This window comes from Aethalodelphis obliquidens, unplaced genomic scaffold, assembly GCF_003676395.1.
Source record: "Aethalodelphis obliquidens isolate GAN/ISIS:26980383/991018 unplaced genomic scaffold, ASM367639v1 scaffold99, whole genome shotgun sequence".
NCBI classification, from domain to species: domain Eukaryota; kingdom Metazoa; phylum Chordata; class Mammalia; order Artiodactyla; family Delphinidae; genus Aethalodelphis; species Aethalodelphis obliquidens.
The window spans coordinates 1,446,036-1,463,105 of NW_020838043.1; the positions used below are offsets into that span (position 1 = coordinate 1,446,036).

Consider the following 17,070-nt stretch of genomic DNA (forward strand, 5'->3'; position numbering starts at 1 on the left):
TTAAAATTTCTGAACCAATCTGGAACTACCTCACTTCAGGTTTCTAGGTTTGTGAGATGGTTAAATGACTTTATTGATTGAGCCACTGCTAGTCAGGTATTCTGTTACTTGCAACTAAATGCATCCTACCTGATACCATGTGCATAGTGCTTATGTGGGAGCGTGCATGTGAGTGTGCTTCCTTGAGGACTTTGGTGTAACAGGTGAGAACACTAAATATGGGAGTCAAAAAGCTGGGATAACTGGCTCTGAATTAACACTCTGAGCCTCGACTTACTGATCTATACAATGGGAATAATACCACTTAACCCACAGTGTAGTTGGGAGGGCTAAATGAAATATATAATAACTACAAATGAAAATGCTTTGCAACTCCACAAGAGCTATATAGACCTAAGGTGTTCTTAGACATCCTCCTGCTGCTTGACTGCCGTGGAGGAGGGATGAAGGCATGCAGGTAGAAATGACTTAAGTGAATTTGGTTTTTGTCAACAACCCCCAATGCTGCCCCTCTTTCATGATCTCCAGTGAAATATTCCCAAAGGTCTCAAGCTGTCCCCTCAATGCCCAGTACTGTCTAGTTCTCCATTTCTCATATTTAAAGATGCTTTCTTATTCCTTCTTCTCCCATTTCAGTTTCCCCAATAAGACATGGACTCATCTTGTGCCTGTCACCTCAGGCCCAGTTAATTGTTGCCCACCAATGCAGTTATGTGTTGGTGTGTGCCCGGAGCTTTCTCTGTTATACAAGGCCTTAAACTGATGGGGTGACAAGAGTAGATCACGGAAAAGCACTTGGCTTCTTAGTGCTTTTTGGGGACCTCAGCTGGGAGGGCTGTTCAGGTCACAACTATTCCCCTCTCTGGGAAGGACCTCCTCCATAGGTGTGCACCCCAATGGCCTCCTGTATGCTAGGTGATCTGGCCAGGAGTTTGGTGATTGACTCAGGATGGGGCAATCAGAACCCTGGGATTTTAAAAACCGGAGTGGGAGAAATAGATTTGGCACTCTCTAGTGAGGTCTGAGTTCTTGGTTCTGGTTAGTTCTGAGGCCCACCTGCACCCCATGCCTTTCCTGCCACACTATGAAGCTTTCCCAGTGAACCCCCTTGTCTTGGTTTGGGTTGCATCAAATCCAGACACGGAGACAAGGACTTGATCTTGTTTGATTGGTGGTGTATTTGGGTGATGATCCCAGAGAACGTAAGTGAGGGAGTGGGGAAGTGAGAGAGAGAAAGGAAAAAACCAATAAGGGTGTAATAATGAGCAAGTCGTTTCCTGCTTTGGGCAACTGAAGCTCAGTCCTGCTGGGGACCTCTGGAAACTGGACCATATCTCACAGTCATTCCACCAGAGGATGGGGAGGTGGGGCGTTTATCACCGACTTCCATCCCTACTGGCTGAGATTTGTCCCTAGGGGTGTCTGCTCCCTGGCACTTCTGGGTCATGCCTGCAGCACACCCAGGCAGCCTGCCTTGGAGATGGAGAGAGCCCCAATGTGGAGAAGCAGAGAGATTCAGGTTTTTGAGGTGAGAAGCTGACAGTGTCCTGCGGACTGTCTATAGCTACAGAACTCAGGTGGGCAGAGCAATATTGAGAAAGACATCAACAGTGTCTGCCACACCTCCTCAGGGCTTAAACTAGTTCACTTTGCGTTTCTGTCACTTATGGCTACAGAAGTCCCGATTATGAAGCTCGCCTCAGTTCTTCCCACAGAGGCAGCTACGTCCACGTTGGGCCAGCCTTGTGTACAAGGCACTGCCGCCAGGAGCACTTTCCTTAACATATGCCACACCAGTAGCTACTGAGGGGTCAGTGGGGGCAAAAGGACTGTGGCAAAATGTATGGGCTGGCTGCAGGGCCAGGGGTCAAAAATGGCTCGTTGTTGTCTGGTGAAGGGCTCTGAACACAGAGGAGCAGCCAAACTCTGGGGAAATATTAAGGTGCCTACCCTAATCTCTTCCCCAGTGTGTAAAGAACTCACTTTTGCTGCCATATGATCTCAAAGTACAATGTCTAAACTGAATTTTGAAGACACAATTCTTTTAAACAGCACATGAACAGAACTTAATGGTGAACCCCAAACTGAGATGATGCACAATTATCTGCTGACCTCCTAAGTTACTGGAAAGTTGGTTTTCTCTTTACTGACCTGAAATCAAGTGTTCGGAATGCATTCAGTTGCAGGGAACTCACATCTGACTTTAAGGGCTCATACAGATCGGAGCTTCTTTGCCTCACATAATGAGAGGACTGGTTGCTGGTGATGGGTCAGCAGCTGACCGTGCTGTGAGGGACTCAGTCATCCCTCACTTTCATCCACTGGATGAATTATAAGTGAGTCCACTCTGTTTAGTCCTTCTACTGAAGGGGAGTTCTATGCAAAGGTAGTTTTAGAGGCTAGAGAAGTAAAAAAAAAAAAAAAATTAAAAGTAGTGTTAAAAATAATGAGCATGTGCTTTAGGATTTGGCAGTGTTCTCTTTAAAAAGTGTTTTGCCTCATACCTGGTCCTGGCCCTTGTCATACTTAAGATAGATATTTTCTCTTTTGTTTTGTTCTGTTGCCTCATGTGCTGTAGGGCCAAAGTCATTGCCACGAGTAGGGGCGGTATAGAGCAGAGAGAGTAAGGACTCTGGGCCCTGGAACCACACGAGTCAGTTGATCTGTGACCATTTTTGACCGACGAAAAGGATGATATCTGGTAGTTCATCATAATCTGACTGAGTGTTGATTATGAAATAACTTTCTCAGCTCCTCAGTGACCAAGCAAGGACTCAAACACTGTTTGTGGTGCCGTGCCGCCTCTCTCCAATTTTTTTTGAACACTTTGGGTCTTCTCACCTCTGGGTAATAAAGCTAAAGATAGAAACTTTTCCTACTTTTCAAACTTTCCTGTGCCCCCTCAGAAGTTGTGAGAAAACACAACCAGCATCTTCTGGAAGATTAGGAAGGCAGTAAGATTCCGGAGCCACCTTCCGGCTGACATTTGAGCCCTCCTTTCAGCACGGTCAAGCCTTTTGGAGGCAGCGTATGGCTTGTATCAAACTCTATATATAGGAAGAACAACTGTGAGCTATGACAGGAATTCTCTTTAACACTTATCCTTAAACCGAGTTCCCCTCCAGCCCCGAGCCAGGAGCAGCTCTCAATACTGGGTGAGGCACAGAGCACTTGAGCTATTTCAGCCACATGAAAAGCATCGGAACTGAGATCGCAGCTCAGAGGACACCGGGCGTCCCTTCCACTCACTGAGAAGCCTTGTATTCTTGCACCTGGCTGCCTGGAACTTTCCTCAGGCAGGAAACAAGTACATAAAGCAGGTAAGCAGGAGGACCCAGCTCAGGCAACTGGGCTTTCTGAAGGAAATTTCCTTGCTACCTAACTTGAAGTGGCTACTTATAACTTTGTAGGCTTGTAACCAGTGGGTGTAGCTTCCTTGTAAATTCACTGTTCATTGGTGATGTTGCTGCTTCTGTTTTATAAATTGTTGGGGGGCGGGGAGGTTGAAAGGATATCGAACTAAAAGTAGTTTTCATTGATAGGGACATTAAGAAAATTTCCATGGTCCAGATATGATGACTGTGACCCTGAACATGAGATCATTTTGATTCTTATGGCCAGGATTACAGTCAGTCAGCTGCAGACTGATTCGGGCTGTAAGCCTAGAAATAATCAGGAGAATTTGGGTCAGAGAAAAGCTATAATGCTAGCTCTTTGGTTTACCTAAATGCAAATTATTGCCAGAGCTGTTAACACAGTACAAGTTTAAAACGCTTTTCTCCTCTCCCTAAGCACCAGGCTTGGCCTCAGTGATAAAGTTCTATCAACCTATAAATCCATTAATACTCCAGACCCATCTTTTTGAAAGCCTCACTTCAATCGCAGTGTTCCCCATACCCAGCAGAGTAGAGGGCAGCAGCCCTGTCTCTCCCTATGTGGGCACCAGATTATGATACGTGGCAATGCTGAGTGTCTCTTCCCTCTCGGCATATCTCAGGCAGAGTTGAATAAAGACTTAGTTCGGACAGCTGAACATCTTTCTACACCCTTCTTGGGAATTATTTTTAGCAGCAGACAGAAGATAATTCCCTGTGAGACTGAGCTGTAGCCACTTAATTGACCTTTAAAAAGAACAAACGAAGCCCCCTCTCTCCATATATTGATTTATTTTCCTCTGAATCCCTGCTTATTAAATTAGCGATATTAATGTTGACAAATTTTTAGTAAGTGAAAGAGTCTTACTTAGAAGTCAGATATTAGATGCTGTCCAATCAAATACCAGCAGAGGTATATTGTACATGACTCAGCATACGGACCATTAAAGATCCCCACTGACTTGCAGAACTGCCAGGAAAGCTCAACTGTGCTAAGCCGGCAAGCATTTCCATTGTAGTATAGGCTTTGTAAAAGTCAATGGTAAAACTTTCCATGTTCTCAAATTGTAGCCAGAACCAGGAGACACAGTAATAGAGTGCTTTAAAGAGTACCTCTTTGGATGAAAAGCTGTGGCCCCGGTGTGAGTGGAGTTGTGCATCTAAGGCATAGCTTTCTTTTTTGGTCCTGGGATGAGGCATGCAGATACAGAAGGAAGGTGCATTCTACACCCTGCATCCTTAATGGAGGTGAACGCAGGGCCAGGGAAAGAGCCAGGGAACACTGTCTATTTTTATTCATCAGTGTGCTTTGCCCTGATTTCTCTGAGAATAATGAGGACAGCGGGAACGGCTGCAGAAATGATTTACACAAACGTTATCTAGCCCGTTTGCAAGGAATGAGAGCTGGGATCTGACCAACTTTCTAGAGGTGTCTGTCTCGCAGACTGACGTATATGTTAAGAAGGAATTTGTATGCAAATGAGATTATACCAATGCTATACAAGGCCCAAGGAATATCCATCCGCTAGGCTGAGAGGTCCACAAAATACAAAGCAATCCAGGACTTTAGCGAAAAAACAAAATCAGCCTAATTTAAAAAAAAGTCAATGCGGTATAAATAACACAATCATTCACTGCCTGATTTTTTCCCACATTTCAACTTGCTATTGTAATAACATAAAGAAATTCCTAATCCCCACATTTCAAATTGACATACAATAAATTTTTTAAAGTTCCCAAGTGATATTAGTTAAACTTTAATTGTACACGTACAGAGAATGCTATATGATGAGATATTTAAAGTCCTGTGAGAATTATTGCTTTGCATGTCTTCTAATAGCTTTTGAGGAATAGAAACATTAAAAATTAAACTACCAAGCTTTTCCTTTTGAAATTGAGCTGTGTGTCCTAGATCCAAAAATTAAAAATCCTTCATTGACTTTTTGACACTGCAGGAAAGACAGCAACCTATCTGAAACATATCATAGAGAAAAAAATGGATTCCTAATTGTTCAACTTGTTATTGCTTTTTAACTTTTTAACCATATAAAAAAATAAATTTATTTATTTTTTTATAAATTTATTTATTTTTGGCTGCTTTGGGTCTTCGTTGCTGTGCTCGGGCTTTCACTAGTTGTGGTGAGCGGGGGCTACTCTTCGTTGCGGTGCACAGGCTTCTCTTGTTGCCGAGCACGGGCTCCAGGTGCCTGGGCTTCAGTAGTTGTGGCACTCGGGCTCAGTAGTTGTGGCTCATGGGCTCTAGAGCGCAGGCTCAGTAGTTGTGGCGCACGGGCTTAGTTGCTCTGCGGCATGTGGGATCTTCCCGGACCAGGGCTTGAACCCGTGTCCCCTGCATTGGCAGGCGGATTCTTAAGCACTGCGCCACCAGGGAAGTCCCTATTTTTTTAACCATATTGAAAATAATTCTACCTAGACCCTTATGCATGAAGGCTGTATCTGTATATTACCAAAACATTCAGGTGAAACTGTAAAAAAAAAAAATCCCATTGTTTTCATGTATGTGACTCCAAGGACTATATAGTTGAGTATACTAATTTCAGAGATTTAAAAAAATTATGTAATTGTTTAACTTTGTATAATAGAGCCTAAGACTTTGAAGACCTCAGAAAGAAAAAAAAGCAAGTTTTTCAGAGTTCTCAGATCGTAAATTTTATCTCTAAAGTGTGTGGGGCATCACTACAGCAGTTTTTACTCTGTACTTAGAGCTGTAGACCAGTATAGAACTAAAAAGTCTCCAGCTAAGGGCAATGGCAATAAAACAATACATATTTGCACCATGCGTTACAGTTTTCAAGGCATTTTCAGGAACCTTATGTCATTTTGATTCGTACCACAACCTGTGAAGTAGGTGAAATTTAAGGAAGAGGAAATGGGCCTAGAGATGTTGACTGACGTAGTCCAGAGGACACCGGACGTGCAACAAATGCCAACACGGCTCTCGGTGTTCACTGACTCACCAGTGAGCCCACACACTTACACCAGTCAACTGAGGAAACTCTAGTCAACCCAGTTTATCATTTGGGTTTAAAAAGCAGCGTGTTTTTAACTCACTGAATTTCAAACTTTTTCACTCCGTCCTGTCGACATTTAATAGACCTAGCTATAACATCACTTGTACAGAGCTGGGCTGTTCCCTGCTCCCTGAGCCCCAGTAAACCTCGGCCACTAGTCCCTGGGCTCTAAGTCAGGTCTCACGAACTGAAAGAAAGCAAAGGTCCTTTGGGAAGGAAGCACTGCTACCTCTTAGGGATCTGACATGGTCACATAAGTCCTATTTGCCTTCTGAGACTGATTCGTTAAAAGAAAAGAAGACAGAGGCGAGGCTTGCCTGCCAGCTGCCTGGTTGCCTGGTTTACAGAGCCCAGGCTCTGGACGCACAGAGCAGGGAGACGAGGCCCATGTCCCCCAGGTCTCTGTGCAGAACAGACACGAGCACAGCGAGCAGGGAGCATCGCAATAGTAAGAATGCGATACAGGCCATTTCTCTTTGGGTGTTTGACAGAGGCGAGGCGGTCCCGATGGACTGACGTGCAGCCCTGGCAACAACTCGGTTCAGATCAAAAGTTCAGTTTCAAGCAGAAAGCTTCTGAGGCCCCAAACAAAGGTGTTTTATTCCCACAACCTCTTTGCTTTGCTGTTCTTGGCAGGGGGGCAAGAGGGCAGGGAAGGAGATGATAGCGCCTTTCAAGTTTCTGATTGCCTATCATGAGCATCAGGGGAGAGGCATCTCAGCATTTCTCCTCCTGAATGATTTAACCAGCGCTCTAGTGTTCCCTCTCCCTGAGGCATTAGGAAGGAGAGTCTCTAAGTAACCGGAAACTGAGACTGAAAGAATATATGGCCAGTGAAAGGGGTGACTGCCCAGTTGAATCATGAGTTAAATTCAAATTTATCACGATTGAGAATCTGAATGCCGCCACCTCTAACAGTTTCTTACCTGTTTTTTTAGGGATAAGACCTTGTCGATATGTCGAAACAGCCAGTTTCCAATGTCAGAGCCATCCAGGTAAGTAGACATATTTGTGTTTTAACATCAGCAACTTCCAGTCTGTTTGCTTAATAAATCAGACTTTTTGTGACTGTTCACCCCAACTGATGATTCACTTCAAAAAGAAAAGAAAGACTCGTGTAAGGTACAATTAAGGAAGGATATAAGGCTGGTAATGTATAACTGAGAAGGGAGAAGCTATTTTTGTAAGGGAGTCAAAGTTTATAAATGAGAATTAAATGGTCTTCTACAAAAATGCAGTGTGTATGTTTTTTGATATGCTTTTTGATGTGTAAGTTTTTGATATGCTCATCGATGGGAATTTAACAATTCAATTTCCATTTTTATATCCAATTGAGTTTGTTGACTCATCTGTTTAGAATACATCTTTCTTTAAATAACATCCTTTTCTTGTCAAGTGTTCTTCCCAAGGCTTGGGTATTTATCTTTTAAGGTCCGTATGCTATTATGTCTGCTCATGCCCTCTCAACAAACAAATTCTTTGGTTGTTTCATCTGACTTAAGTGTTACCCACAATAAGGGGAGGGGGCAGCAGGCATTTTGGAACACAAATACAATTATGGAGAAAATTTTAGTATTTGTTTTGACTCAGTACTAAATTTGTTATTTCTCTTAAGAGCTTGGTGTTTAACTCTCAAGTGGCTCCCATACTGAGACGGTGGGCACAATGCTTTATCGTAAAATTCCATCTTTCCTTTCCATCAAGATGGAGCCTTTTGTACTTTCTCTAAAGGAACTTTAAAACTTTTTATCCCTGGGCTTTCCTGAATACTGCACAGCATATGGTAGTTTCTGAATACTTGGGGTCTGATGCACCATCATACATACACCTACTCATAAACGACTGTATTTTGAAGGGACATGCATGTGGTTAGATTGTGGTGTGAGGAATCCTAGCACACACCGGTGGTGGAAGTGGGTGGAGGGACGTATCTTTACCCGTCATGACTAATGCATAGCCTCAAATGGATGGGGTTCTTAACTGGTAAGATATATAACAACCTCTGGAAACCTGTCACAGAACAAACCACCAAGGAAGGGCCTATTGGCAAGGATTCAACTCTGCATTGCCATGTTTGGCCCTCTGGTGTCCACCTAGTGAGTTTCTGATGTACGTACCCTGACATTGGTAGTAGAATTCATTTTGCCTCCCAGGCCTGTGAGCATCCTTGAGCCTTTGAACCTTCTCTTTTACCCAGTGTGTATAGCTGTTAGTGGCATGGGCTGTGAAGCCAGATTAGTGGAGTTTGAATCCTTAATCCATTTTGTACTGGTGTGGGATCACGGGGAAAACTACTTTACCTACTTTACTTCTCTGCCTCTGTTTCCACATCTGTAAAATGGGGACAGTACTCACCTCCTAGGGCTACACGTATAAGATGCTTAAAACAGCACAGTAAGCCCTCATTAAGGGTCACATTGTTACTATAATACTTATCATTCCGGAATGCTCTGTGTTAAAGTGACAAAAAATAATACCATTTAATCACTGCATTTGAAGCTGTCAAAGTGCTAAACATAAAATTTCCTTTCTATTTTGCAGGACACAAAAACATAGTCTCTCAGGCTGCCTTTTATTCTCTTCCTTTTATAGCTGAAAGTGTGTTGATTTTTCTTCCTTAGTGCTTCCTGGCCTCCCTCAAATCTACACTGAAAATTCACCCGTATTTTACCTATTAATTTTGACCTTGATATATTTTTAGGTCTGTAATATTTAAAAAGCTGCTATTGACTGTTCTCAATAGCTGTTATTATACTGCATTTTAAAAAAAATCCATCTACTCTACCAACAAAGGCAGTGCTTCCTTATGGATGTGGTATTGCCTCTCTCAATATATTTTATGCCAGACAGAAAGCCTAACTTAATGCACCTTCAAATGAAATACTATTTCTTGTGGCTAAATAGGATCTGCACTATCTGATATTTTCCTATCATTTCTGCATTAAATGTAGGGTCTATTAAATAAAATATGAAAATGGTTACTCTATACAAAATGCTTTGTAGTAGGAACATTACCTAGGCTATGGTCTTGTGTGGAACAAATAGAAACCCCAGCTGATGAAGGAGTGCCCTTGTTGTATAAGTACTAAAGATCTTAAATGTTCCATTCAACACACTCTAGTCACTTCTTTTTATTAGGATCTCATTTCCAATTCAGTTCAACTGTCACATTCTGGGTGCATACTTTGTTCCAGGCACCATACTAAGTGTTGGCTATGCAAAGATGAACTGAAACCTGATCCTTGAGTTTGAGGAGCTCATGGTCTCCAGGACTCACTAGCTATGCGACTTTGGGCAAGTTGTTTTATCCTCTTTGTGTCTCAGTTTCCTCATCTGTCAAGTGGGGAATTAATAACGTGAGCTCATAGGGTTCCTGCGAGGGTTAAATGAATCAATACTTGTAAGTGCTTAGGCTAGTTCCTGGCTCATTGTAATTGCTCAGTAAATATTAGCCATTATCATCAATCATCATCATCGTAATCATGTAGTTCAACAGTTCCCAAAGTGCGTCTCCTGGAATAGCAGTTTTATGGGATGTTGTTAGTTAAAGGGTTCCATGCTAAAGTGTTTGGGAACACAACATTAAGCAAAGTTGAATGGGATCTTTACTGCAGGATTTCTCAGAGTCCATAACTTGCTAATGGCTTCATATATTTCCAAGAAGGCAGTGATGTATACAATGTTTTCTAAACATATTGGACCTTTTAAATGAGTATCTTGTAGGATAGTATTTTGCAGTGCAAACTTCTAGAAGTAATGACTTAGATCTCTATTTTGTTTGGATTGAGCAAACTTAAGCCTCTGTCAACCATATTTCTAACAGTCAGGCATAGGTAGTTGAATTACTGCACTTATGTACACCAGACAACATGGAGCCAAATGGTTATAAATCTCTACCTGGGCACTCACTAACTCTGTGACCTTAGCTCACCCTTAGTTTACCCTTCTGTAAAATGTGGACATTCATACTACTTAACAGGATTGTTATAATGAATACACAAAATAATGTATGGCAAGTGCCTAGTTTATAGCACACAAAGTCCTTAAGAGATGGCTCTTCTAATTATCCAAGTAAGTAATGCATGGAATGGCCTTGTTTTCTCTTCAGCTGCTTCCATCTCCTCCCTGCCCCAGAATAAGCGGGAGGCCAGAATCACACCCACCCTCAGAGGAGATGGACAGTTGTCTTTCACATCCACACTGAAGAAGAGATGGCCTTTGAATTGTAAGGGGATTCTAGCTAAGTCTGCATTACTTTTCAGTTGTATTAGTGAAATCTCATTTATCGCAGGGACATAAAAACATCCTGAAGGAGTCAGCTGATTCTTCCATAGTCTGCAGAGGGCCTTTGTCTCCTAAGCAGCTGATAAGGCTCTAGACCAGACGTTGGCCCACCTTTTCTGTAAAGGACCAGATAGTAATCAATACTTTAAGATTTACAGATCACTGGGCCTCTGCTGCACTATTCAGCTCTACTGTTACAGCACAAAAGCAGCCATAGGCAATACATACATGAATGGGTGTGGCTGTGTGCCAATGAAAGTTTATTTACAAAAACAGGTGGCAGGTTGGATGTGGCCCATGGGCCGTAGTTTGCTGACCCCAGTTCTGTGCTCTGTAGGCTGCTTGTTAAACCCCACTGTTGATGGGAATGGAGTTGCAACCAAGGTAACATCAGCACACTAGGCACAGTGGGTCTGATCCTTTCAGATGAAAGAATTTGACATGACAGGTGGTGGGGAAAGCTAGAGCTGCCGGGAAATCTAATCCCATCAGCGATCTGTTTGGTAAGTCTAATGAGACCAAGTGACACTGACCACTGGCAGCACCTGCCTGTCCTTCCCCTTCTTCCTGAACACACCCCCTTTGGCAACTGCCATGGGCCTCCCCAGGGCCTCAGCCCACCCAGAGCCAATGTCCTCTGAGTCGTCACTGGCCCTTTCTCTTCACCATTGATCAAAGTAAGCTGAGTGTTATTTGTCCTTTCACGTGAGATCTGAGAGTTTCATGGTTGAACGGAAAAGAGTCCTGTGTCCTAGTCATAGCTCTGCTCCGTGACTTCACCCCCGGTCCTCATGAGCTGCAAAGGGCAGGGGGCGGGGATGTTGCATTAAATGACCTGTAAGCTTCTGTCCAGCTTCTAATAGTCCATGAACTTCTTGAGAATAACTTCTAAGGTTTATTATTAGGACGATAATAATAGTCAGTTTCTTCAGGGTTTACTATGTACTTGGCACAGTGCAATGGGATTTCCATGGATTATAATGAAAGGTTTGGAGAAGCAAAAAAACTCACCCAGGATCACACAGCCTGTGAGTAGGAGAGTCAGGAACTGAACCCGAGTTGCCTGATCCCAAAGCCCACGTTTGGAACCATTTTGCAACAGTGACTAGTCTTATTACTTACTATCTCCAGTCTGGCACCGAGAGTGAAGATGGAAGAGTGGGTGTAATCATAACTACCAAGGCTACTTGAAGGACAATTACCATTTTATGGATGCTGGGTCCTCCCTTTTAAAGCCCTCAACCGACATTCAGAAACGGTGCCAGCATTCAGCAGAAGCAGCTAATAGCTTACCCTGATTAAAGTCATCTTAAATGTAAGTTGGCTAGGAGTGAAAAGTACAAAGTAAAGTGACTCAGTAACAAACATGGTCTTGAAATACAAATGACCATGGCCACTGAATCCCACCTCTCTGCTTAATTGACTTAATCAAGCTGCTCGTGAAACTAAAACTGACTCCTTTATCATACATTTTAGAGGAATGATTATATGAGCCTTGCATCATTAGTTAGTGTATGGCTTCCTACTATGGGAAGTTTCCACTGTCACCCAATCCATGTGTAGAACAGAATATCTTGATGCCCTGAGTTTTAGTACTTCTTTCCCTTCCCCACCCGTTACCATTGCTCTTCCACTCTCCATTGCTCAGGGCATAAGGGCTCCGTGGAAGAAAAGAGCCCGACAAAAATATTTACAGACAGGTGTTAGGGACTCTAATTCCATCTAGGACTTCCAGTTTATAAAAGGTTTCAGGTATGTGACAATCCTTTGTACAAAGGAACAGACTAAAACCACCCATGGCTGGTCAGTTAATCAAATACATTTATTAAAGCAAATAATAGGGGCTTCCCTGGTGGCGCAGTGGTTGAGAGTCCGCCTGCCGATGCAGGGGACACGGGTTCGTGCCCCGGTCCGGGAAGATCCCACATGCCGCGGAGCGGCTGGGCCCGTGAGCCATGGCCGCTGAGCCTGTGCTCCACAACGGGAGAGGCCGCAACAGTGAGAGGCTCGCGTACCGCAAAAAAATAAAAAAGCTAATAATAATAATGATGATACATACCTTCCTTTACTATTGCATTTAAATGCGAAAGATAAAATATGAACTTTCATTTGTCACATGTTTTTCCTTTGACCTTGGATCTACTGTTTCTTTCTTAGGTAAACCACTATAACACAGTGTTTATGATTTCCACTGCTGGTTTCTTTGAAGTGTAGCCAGAACTTGAAATGTAGCAGTTTGACTCTAGAGCTACCTCCAGCTGGTGATCTTTGCTGCTCTGCCAGGGCTCCATATTGGTGACATACACTGACTAAGGGATGTCATTTTTTGAGGCTGACATTCACAAGTACTTCAGAAATATAACCTGCCTTCAACCCATTGTAGACATTCTCTTAATAGCTGTACGATACATTATTGAAATCTACTTTCCCCTGGATGACAAGACTACAGTTGAGTCACTCAGAAAATTATTGAAGAGAACAAAAAGTGTTGAGAACAGAGGGGAAAAAAAACACAACAACCTTTCAGTATGAAACATCATGGGTGAAAAACTGGCTGAGTGGGAGTTTCTCAAAATTGTATTGAGTGGGAAAGTTCTGTGTGTTCTGAATGTATTTCACATTTCAAGAATCCCTAAAGACAAAGAAGTCATGCATTCTAGCGATACAGAGCTTTATTTTAAAATGGGTTGGATATATTTTAGTTGGTGTGTGTATGTGTGTGTGTGTGTGTGTGTGTGTGTGTCTGTCTGTCTGTCTGTCTGTCTTCCTAATCTAGGCTAATATATCAAATAAGAAATCTTTTAAAATTAGCTATTGGGAAAACACCCCTGTTTCTGAGAGTCTTCTGTGAAGATGCTAGAAATCTCAAAATGTCATATCCTGCTCCATTCAGAGAAGGACTAGGACTGTAAGAATAGGAGAGCACAGAAAGAAATATTGTAAAATGCAACCCTATAGGGGCTCCTCTTCCAGCGGCTGGGAGAAAGCCATGGGGGAGGCTATAGATTCTGGCAGGTGCTGTTGGAGACCTTGGAAAACTAAAGATAGAACCCGTGGGGAGTCATCTGAAACAAATATGCAATGGCAGGAAACTCCAAAAGCCTGAGCGCTAAAAGGAGAGACTGAGTGGGGACGAAAAGGGAGGGGGAGATAAGAGAACAAGGGCTCTGGAAAGCAAAGTGGAGTGGGATTGTCAGTATCCAGTGGCTAGCAGCTACAGAATCCAGCCCACTGGGGAAAGATGCCATTGCACTGTAAGTCACACAGGAGTGGCTGTGGAGGGAATACTGTTTCCAGAATTCTCGGACTCAAAGCCTGGAGCCAAGCAAGAGAACAATACAAATAATTAAGGGACTAGTGGAATTAACTTACAGGGAATTCTTTCGGCTTTTCTTCACCTGGTGAGATCAAGTGTAGTATTCATTTCACATCAGATAGGTCTATTATCAGGGAACTGTATCCTGTTCTGGCAAAAGATGATCTAGTAGATTTTTTCCATTCCAACTTTGAGGATGTAACAAAGTATGTATAGCTTGGGAAAGTGATGCACTGGGTCTGCTACATCAGGGGCATATTTAGAAATATCTAAGATTAATAAATCTCAAGGAGGGAATAAAAGCAAGGGAAGGTGTTACAAAAGGAAAAAACAAAAGCCTGCTTCCTTTACACTTACACAGAATCTATATAGAGAAGGAAGTCCAACCTCATATCAACTCCAGGTCATTGATTTCTGTTTGTTTATTCTTTCATAAAAACGTAGCTCATATTCCAAACCCATTTTGAGTAGTGAATACCATGTTCAATTTGCAGATGGAAAAATCGAGTCATTGAGAAAGTATTTTGTTTGCGTTCAAACAGCAAGTCAGTGAAAAAGACAAGAATATGACACCAATCCTCTGGCTGATGGAACAAAAACAGAGAGCTATAGGTCTACACATTTCTATGAAATTCAAGTTACAAGGAATTTTTCTTATGGTTCTAATTTAGCCTATAATTTGTCACTCAAATATCACCGCCCTACAATTATATTAATGAATCGTCTCTAATCAGTTACAAAGCAATCCTCTGACACTCCCTTAGGTGTACATTAATGATTGGATACTTGACACGTTCACAGGCTGCTCTGGATCCTGTCAATATTTGCTGTCAAAAAAACCATTTAGGGCTTCCCTGGTGGCGCAGCGGTTGAGAGTCCGCCTGCCGATGCTGGGGACACGGGTTCGTGCCCCGGTCCGGGAAGATCCCACATGCCGCGGAGCGGCTGGGCCGGTGAGCCATGGCCGCTGAGCCTGCGCGTCCGGAGCCTGTGCTCCGCAACGGGAGAGGCCACAACAGTGAGAGGCCCACGTACCGCAAAAAAAAACCCCCAAAAACAAAAACAAAAAAAACACAAAAAAACCCATTTAGGTTCTGGGTTTCTTGAGTCATGCCTTAAAGATGAAAAAGCATCAGGCCAGTGAGTTAACGGCTCACTTTTCAAATGTGGCTTTTTTTTTTTTTTTTTTTTTTTTTTGCGGTACACGGGCCTCTCACTGTTGTGGCCTCTCCCGTTGTGGAGCACAGGCTCCGGAAGCGCAGGCTCAGCGGCCATGGCTCACAGGCCCAGCTGCTCCGCGGCATGTGGTATCCTCCCGGACCGGGGCACGAACCCGTGTCCCCTGCATTGGCAGGCGGACTCTCAACCACTGCGCCACCAGGGAAGCCCTCAAATGTGGCTTTTTTTGATGCCTATTCTAGAATTATCCATTTGGCGTGCCCCTTTTCCAAGGCCATTCTCAAGGTGTAAGTTTGTGTGGCCTTGAGCAAATCACCTAACCTCTTTGAGGCTCAGTTTCTTTATGAGTAAAATGAAGATGATAGTCTGCACCTCAGAAGTTTGTTGTGAGGATGAAGGTGTTATGACAACCTAGCTGAATCTTGCTTGGGGTTTTAGGGTGGATAAGGGTGGTTTGTGGTGACCGTGGGGAGGGGTAGTTACTGTTCCACAACCTCATCACCAGGTTAAGATGAAAGTTAGTCCCAACCCAGCTCTGCCACTTTGTTAAACACGCATTTGTTAGCAAACAAGCAGAAACCATCCATACAGTCTGTCTGTGAGCCTGATGAAGCCTCAGCTCTTGTCCCTTTAAATGCTCTGAGTGACTGCCAGTTTGCATAAAAGGTTCATGGGAGGCAGGTGGGGATTCTGTTGCCCCTAGTTGGCAGCAGTCAGCTAGAAATCCTCATTATCAATGACTGGAGACAGGCCCACTTAGGGACCACCCCTCTGAGCTCTGTCTCTAAAGATGCAAGCTATAGGCATCAGATTCTTACACTCTGTTCATCAGGGTGGGAATTGTCTCTAAAATATTTTAACCACTCTACATATCTTAACCTCCTCCAACTTCATCAAGACAAGCCATTTCTAATAGTCATTCCATTATTTCACTGATTTTTTGCCATTTATGCAAACATTAAAGCCTCGGTTATTGGTGGAGATAAACCTAACAGAAAACACTTGGAGCAGCAATCTGGGGAACGTGGTCTTAGTGATATTTTACCACCTAACCACCCCAGGAGGATGAACTCCCAATGAGAGCAATAGTGTTCCCTACAGTTGTAGTTAAACCAACCTGTGCGTATAAAATATCACACTGTCTATGCTAAAGTAGTTTAAAGTAAATTACAGACATCTTAACAGTGGGCAGAGTGAACATTTTAAATGCACATCAATACTCATTCACTTAGGGGTGATCTCTTTCAATGGTTGTCAGATTTGGGCCCCCAAGTTCCTTGGAAGTGCTCACGGTCCGGGGCTTGGGGGAAGCAGATGGGGTCTGGGCTCCCTATAACCTTGGCCAGAGCAGCTCCACCTCCACCTAGTTTGCATTTTACATATTCTCACAACACTTTACTGAAAAGAAGGGTTCCATGGCCGAGAAGGGTTCCATTAGTGAAGCCTAACATTCACATTAAACAAGTGGGGAAGACAAGACCCAGAGCAGCTGTCACTCTTTCAAGTACAGAGAATCTATAGCCACTCCTAGCATTGGGCTCTTTTCACTACCATAGCCACCCAGGTACCATGGAGAGGCTACAAGCATTCCTAAAATCAATCTCTGAGCAAGAAAAGGTGGTATTTCCATAGCATGTGCTTTACTGAATACACCATCCTGGATGATTTTTACATGTTCCATTACTGAAAACTACAACCCACCATAGAGCATACACACTTGATTAAACGGGTTAGTTTAACAATCATATCTTTCAGAAACAATACTTTAACTTGAACTTCCCATTAGGAAGATGCCCTCTGTACATGCTTAATAAATGGGTCAGGGTAGTGGTGATCTAATTAAACTTTTAGCCAGTTAACTGTCTTCCAAATAGTCCCTATATCA

General features: G+C 43.1%; 1 protein-coding gene across 1 annotated transcript in view; it reads left to right on the forward strand.

The window, feature by feature from the left end:
• The first annotated feature begins 3,096 nt into the window (after nucleotides 1–3,096).
• The window catches only part of SMPX (small muscle protein X-linked), a 52,612-nt gene continuing 38,638 nt past the window's right edge, over nucleotides 3,097–17,070 (forward strand). The window contains exons 1-2 of the mRNA XM_027096160.1: nucleotides 3,097–3,320; nucleotides 7,345–7,401. Of these exons, the coding sequence (XP_026951961.1) occupies nucleotides 7,363–7,401 (39 nt within the window). The 5' untranslated portion in view covers nucleotides 3,097–3,320; nucleotides 7,345–7,362. The remainder of the gene's footprint in view (nucleotides 3,321–7,344; nucleotides 7,402–17,070) is intronic.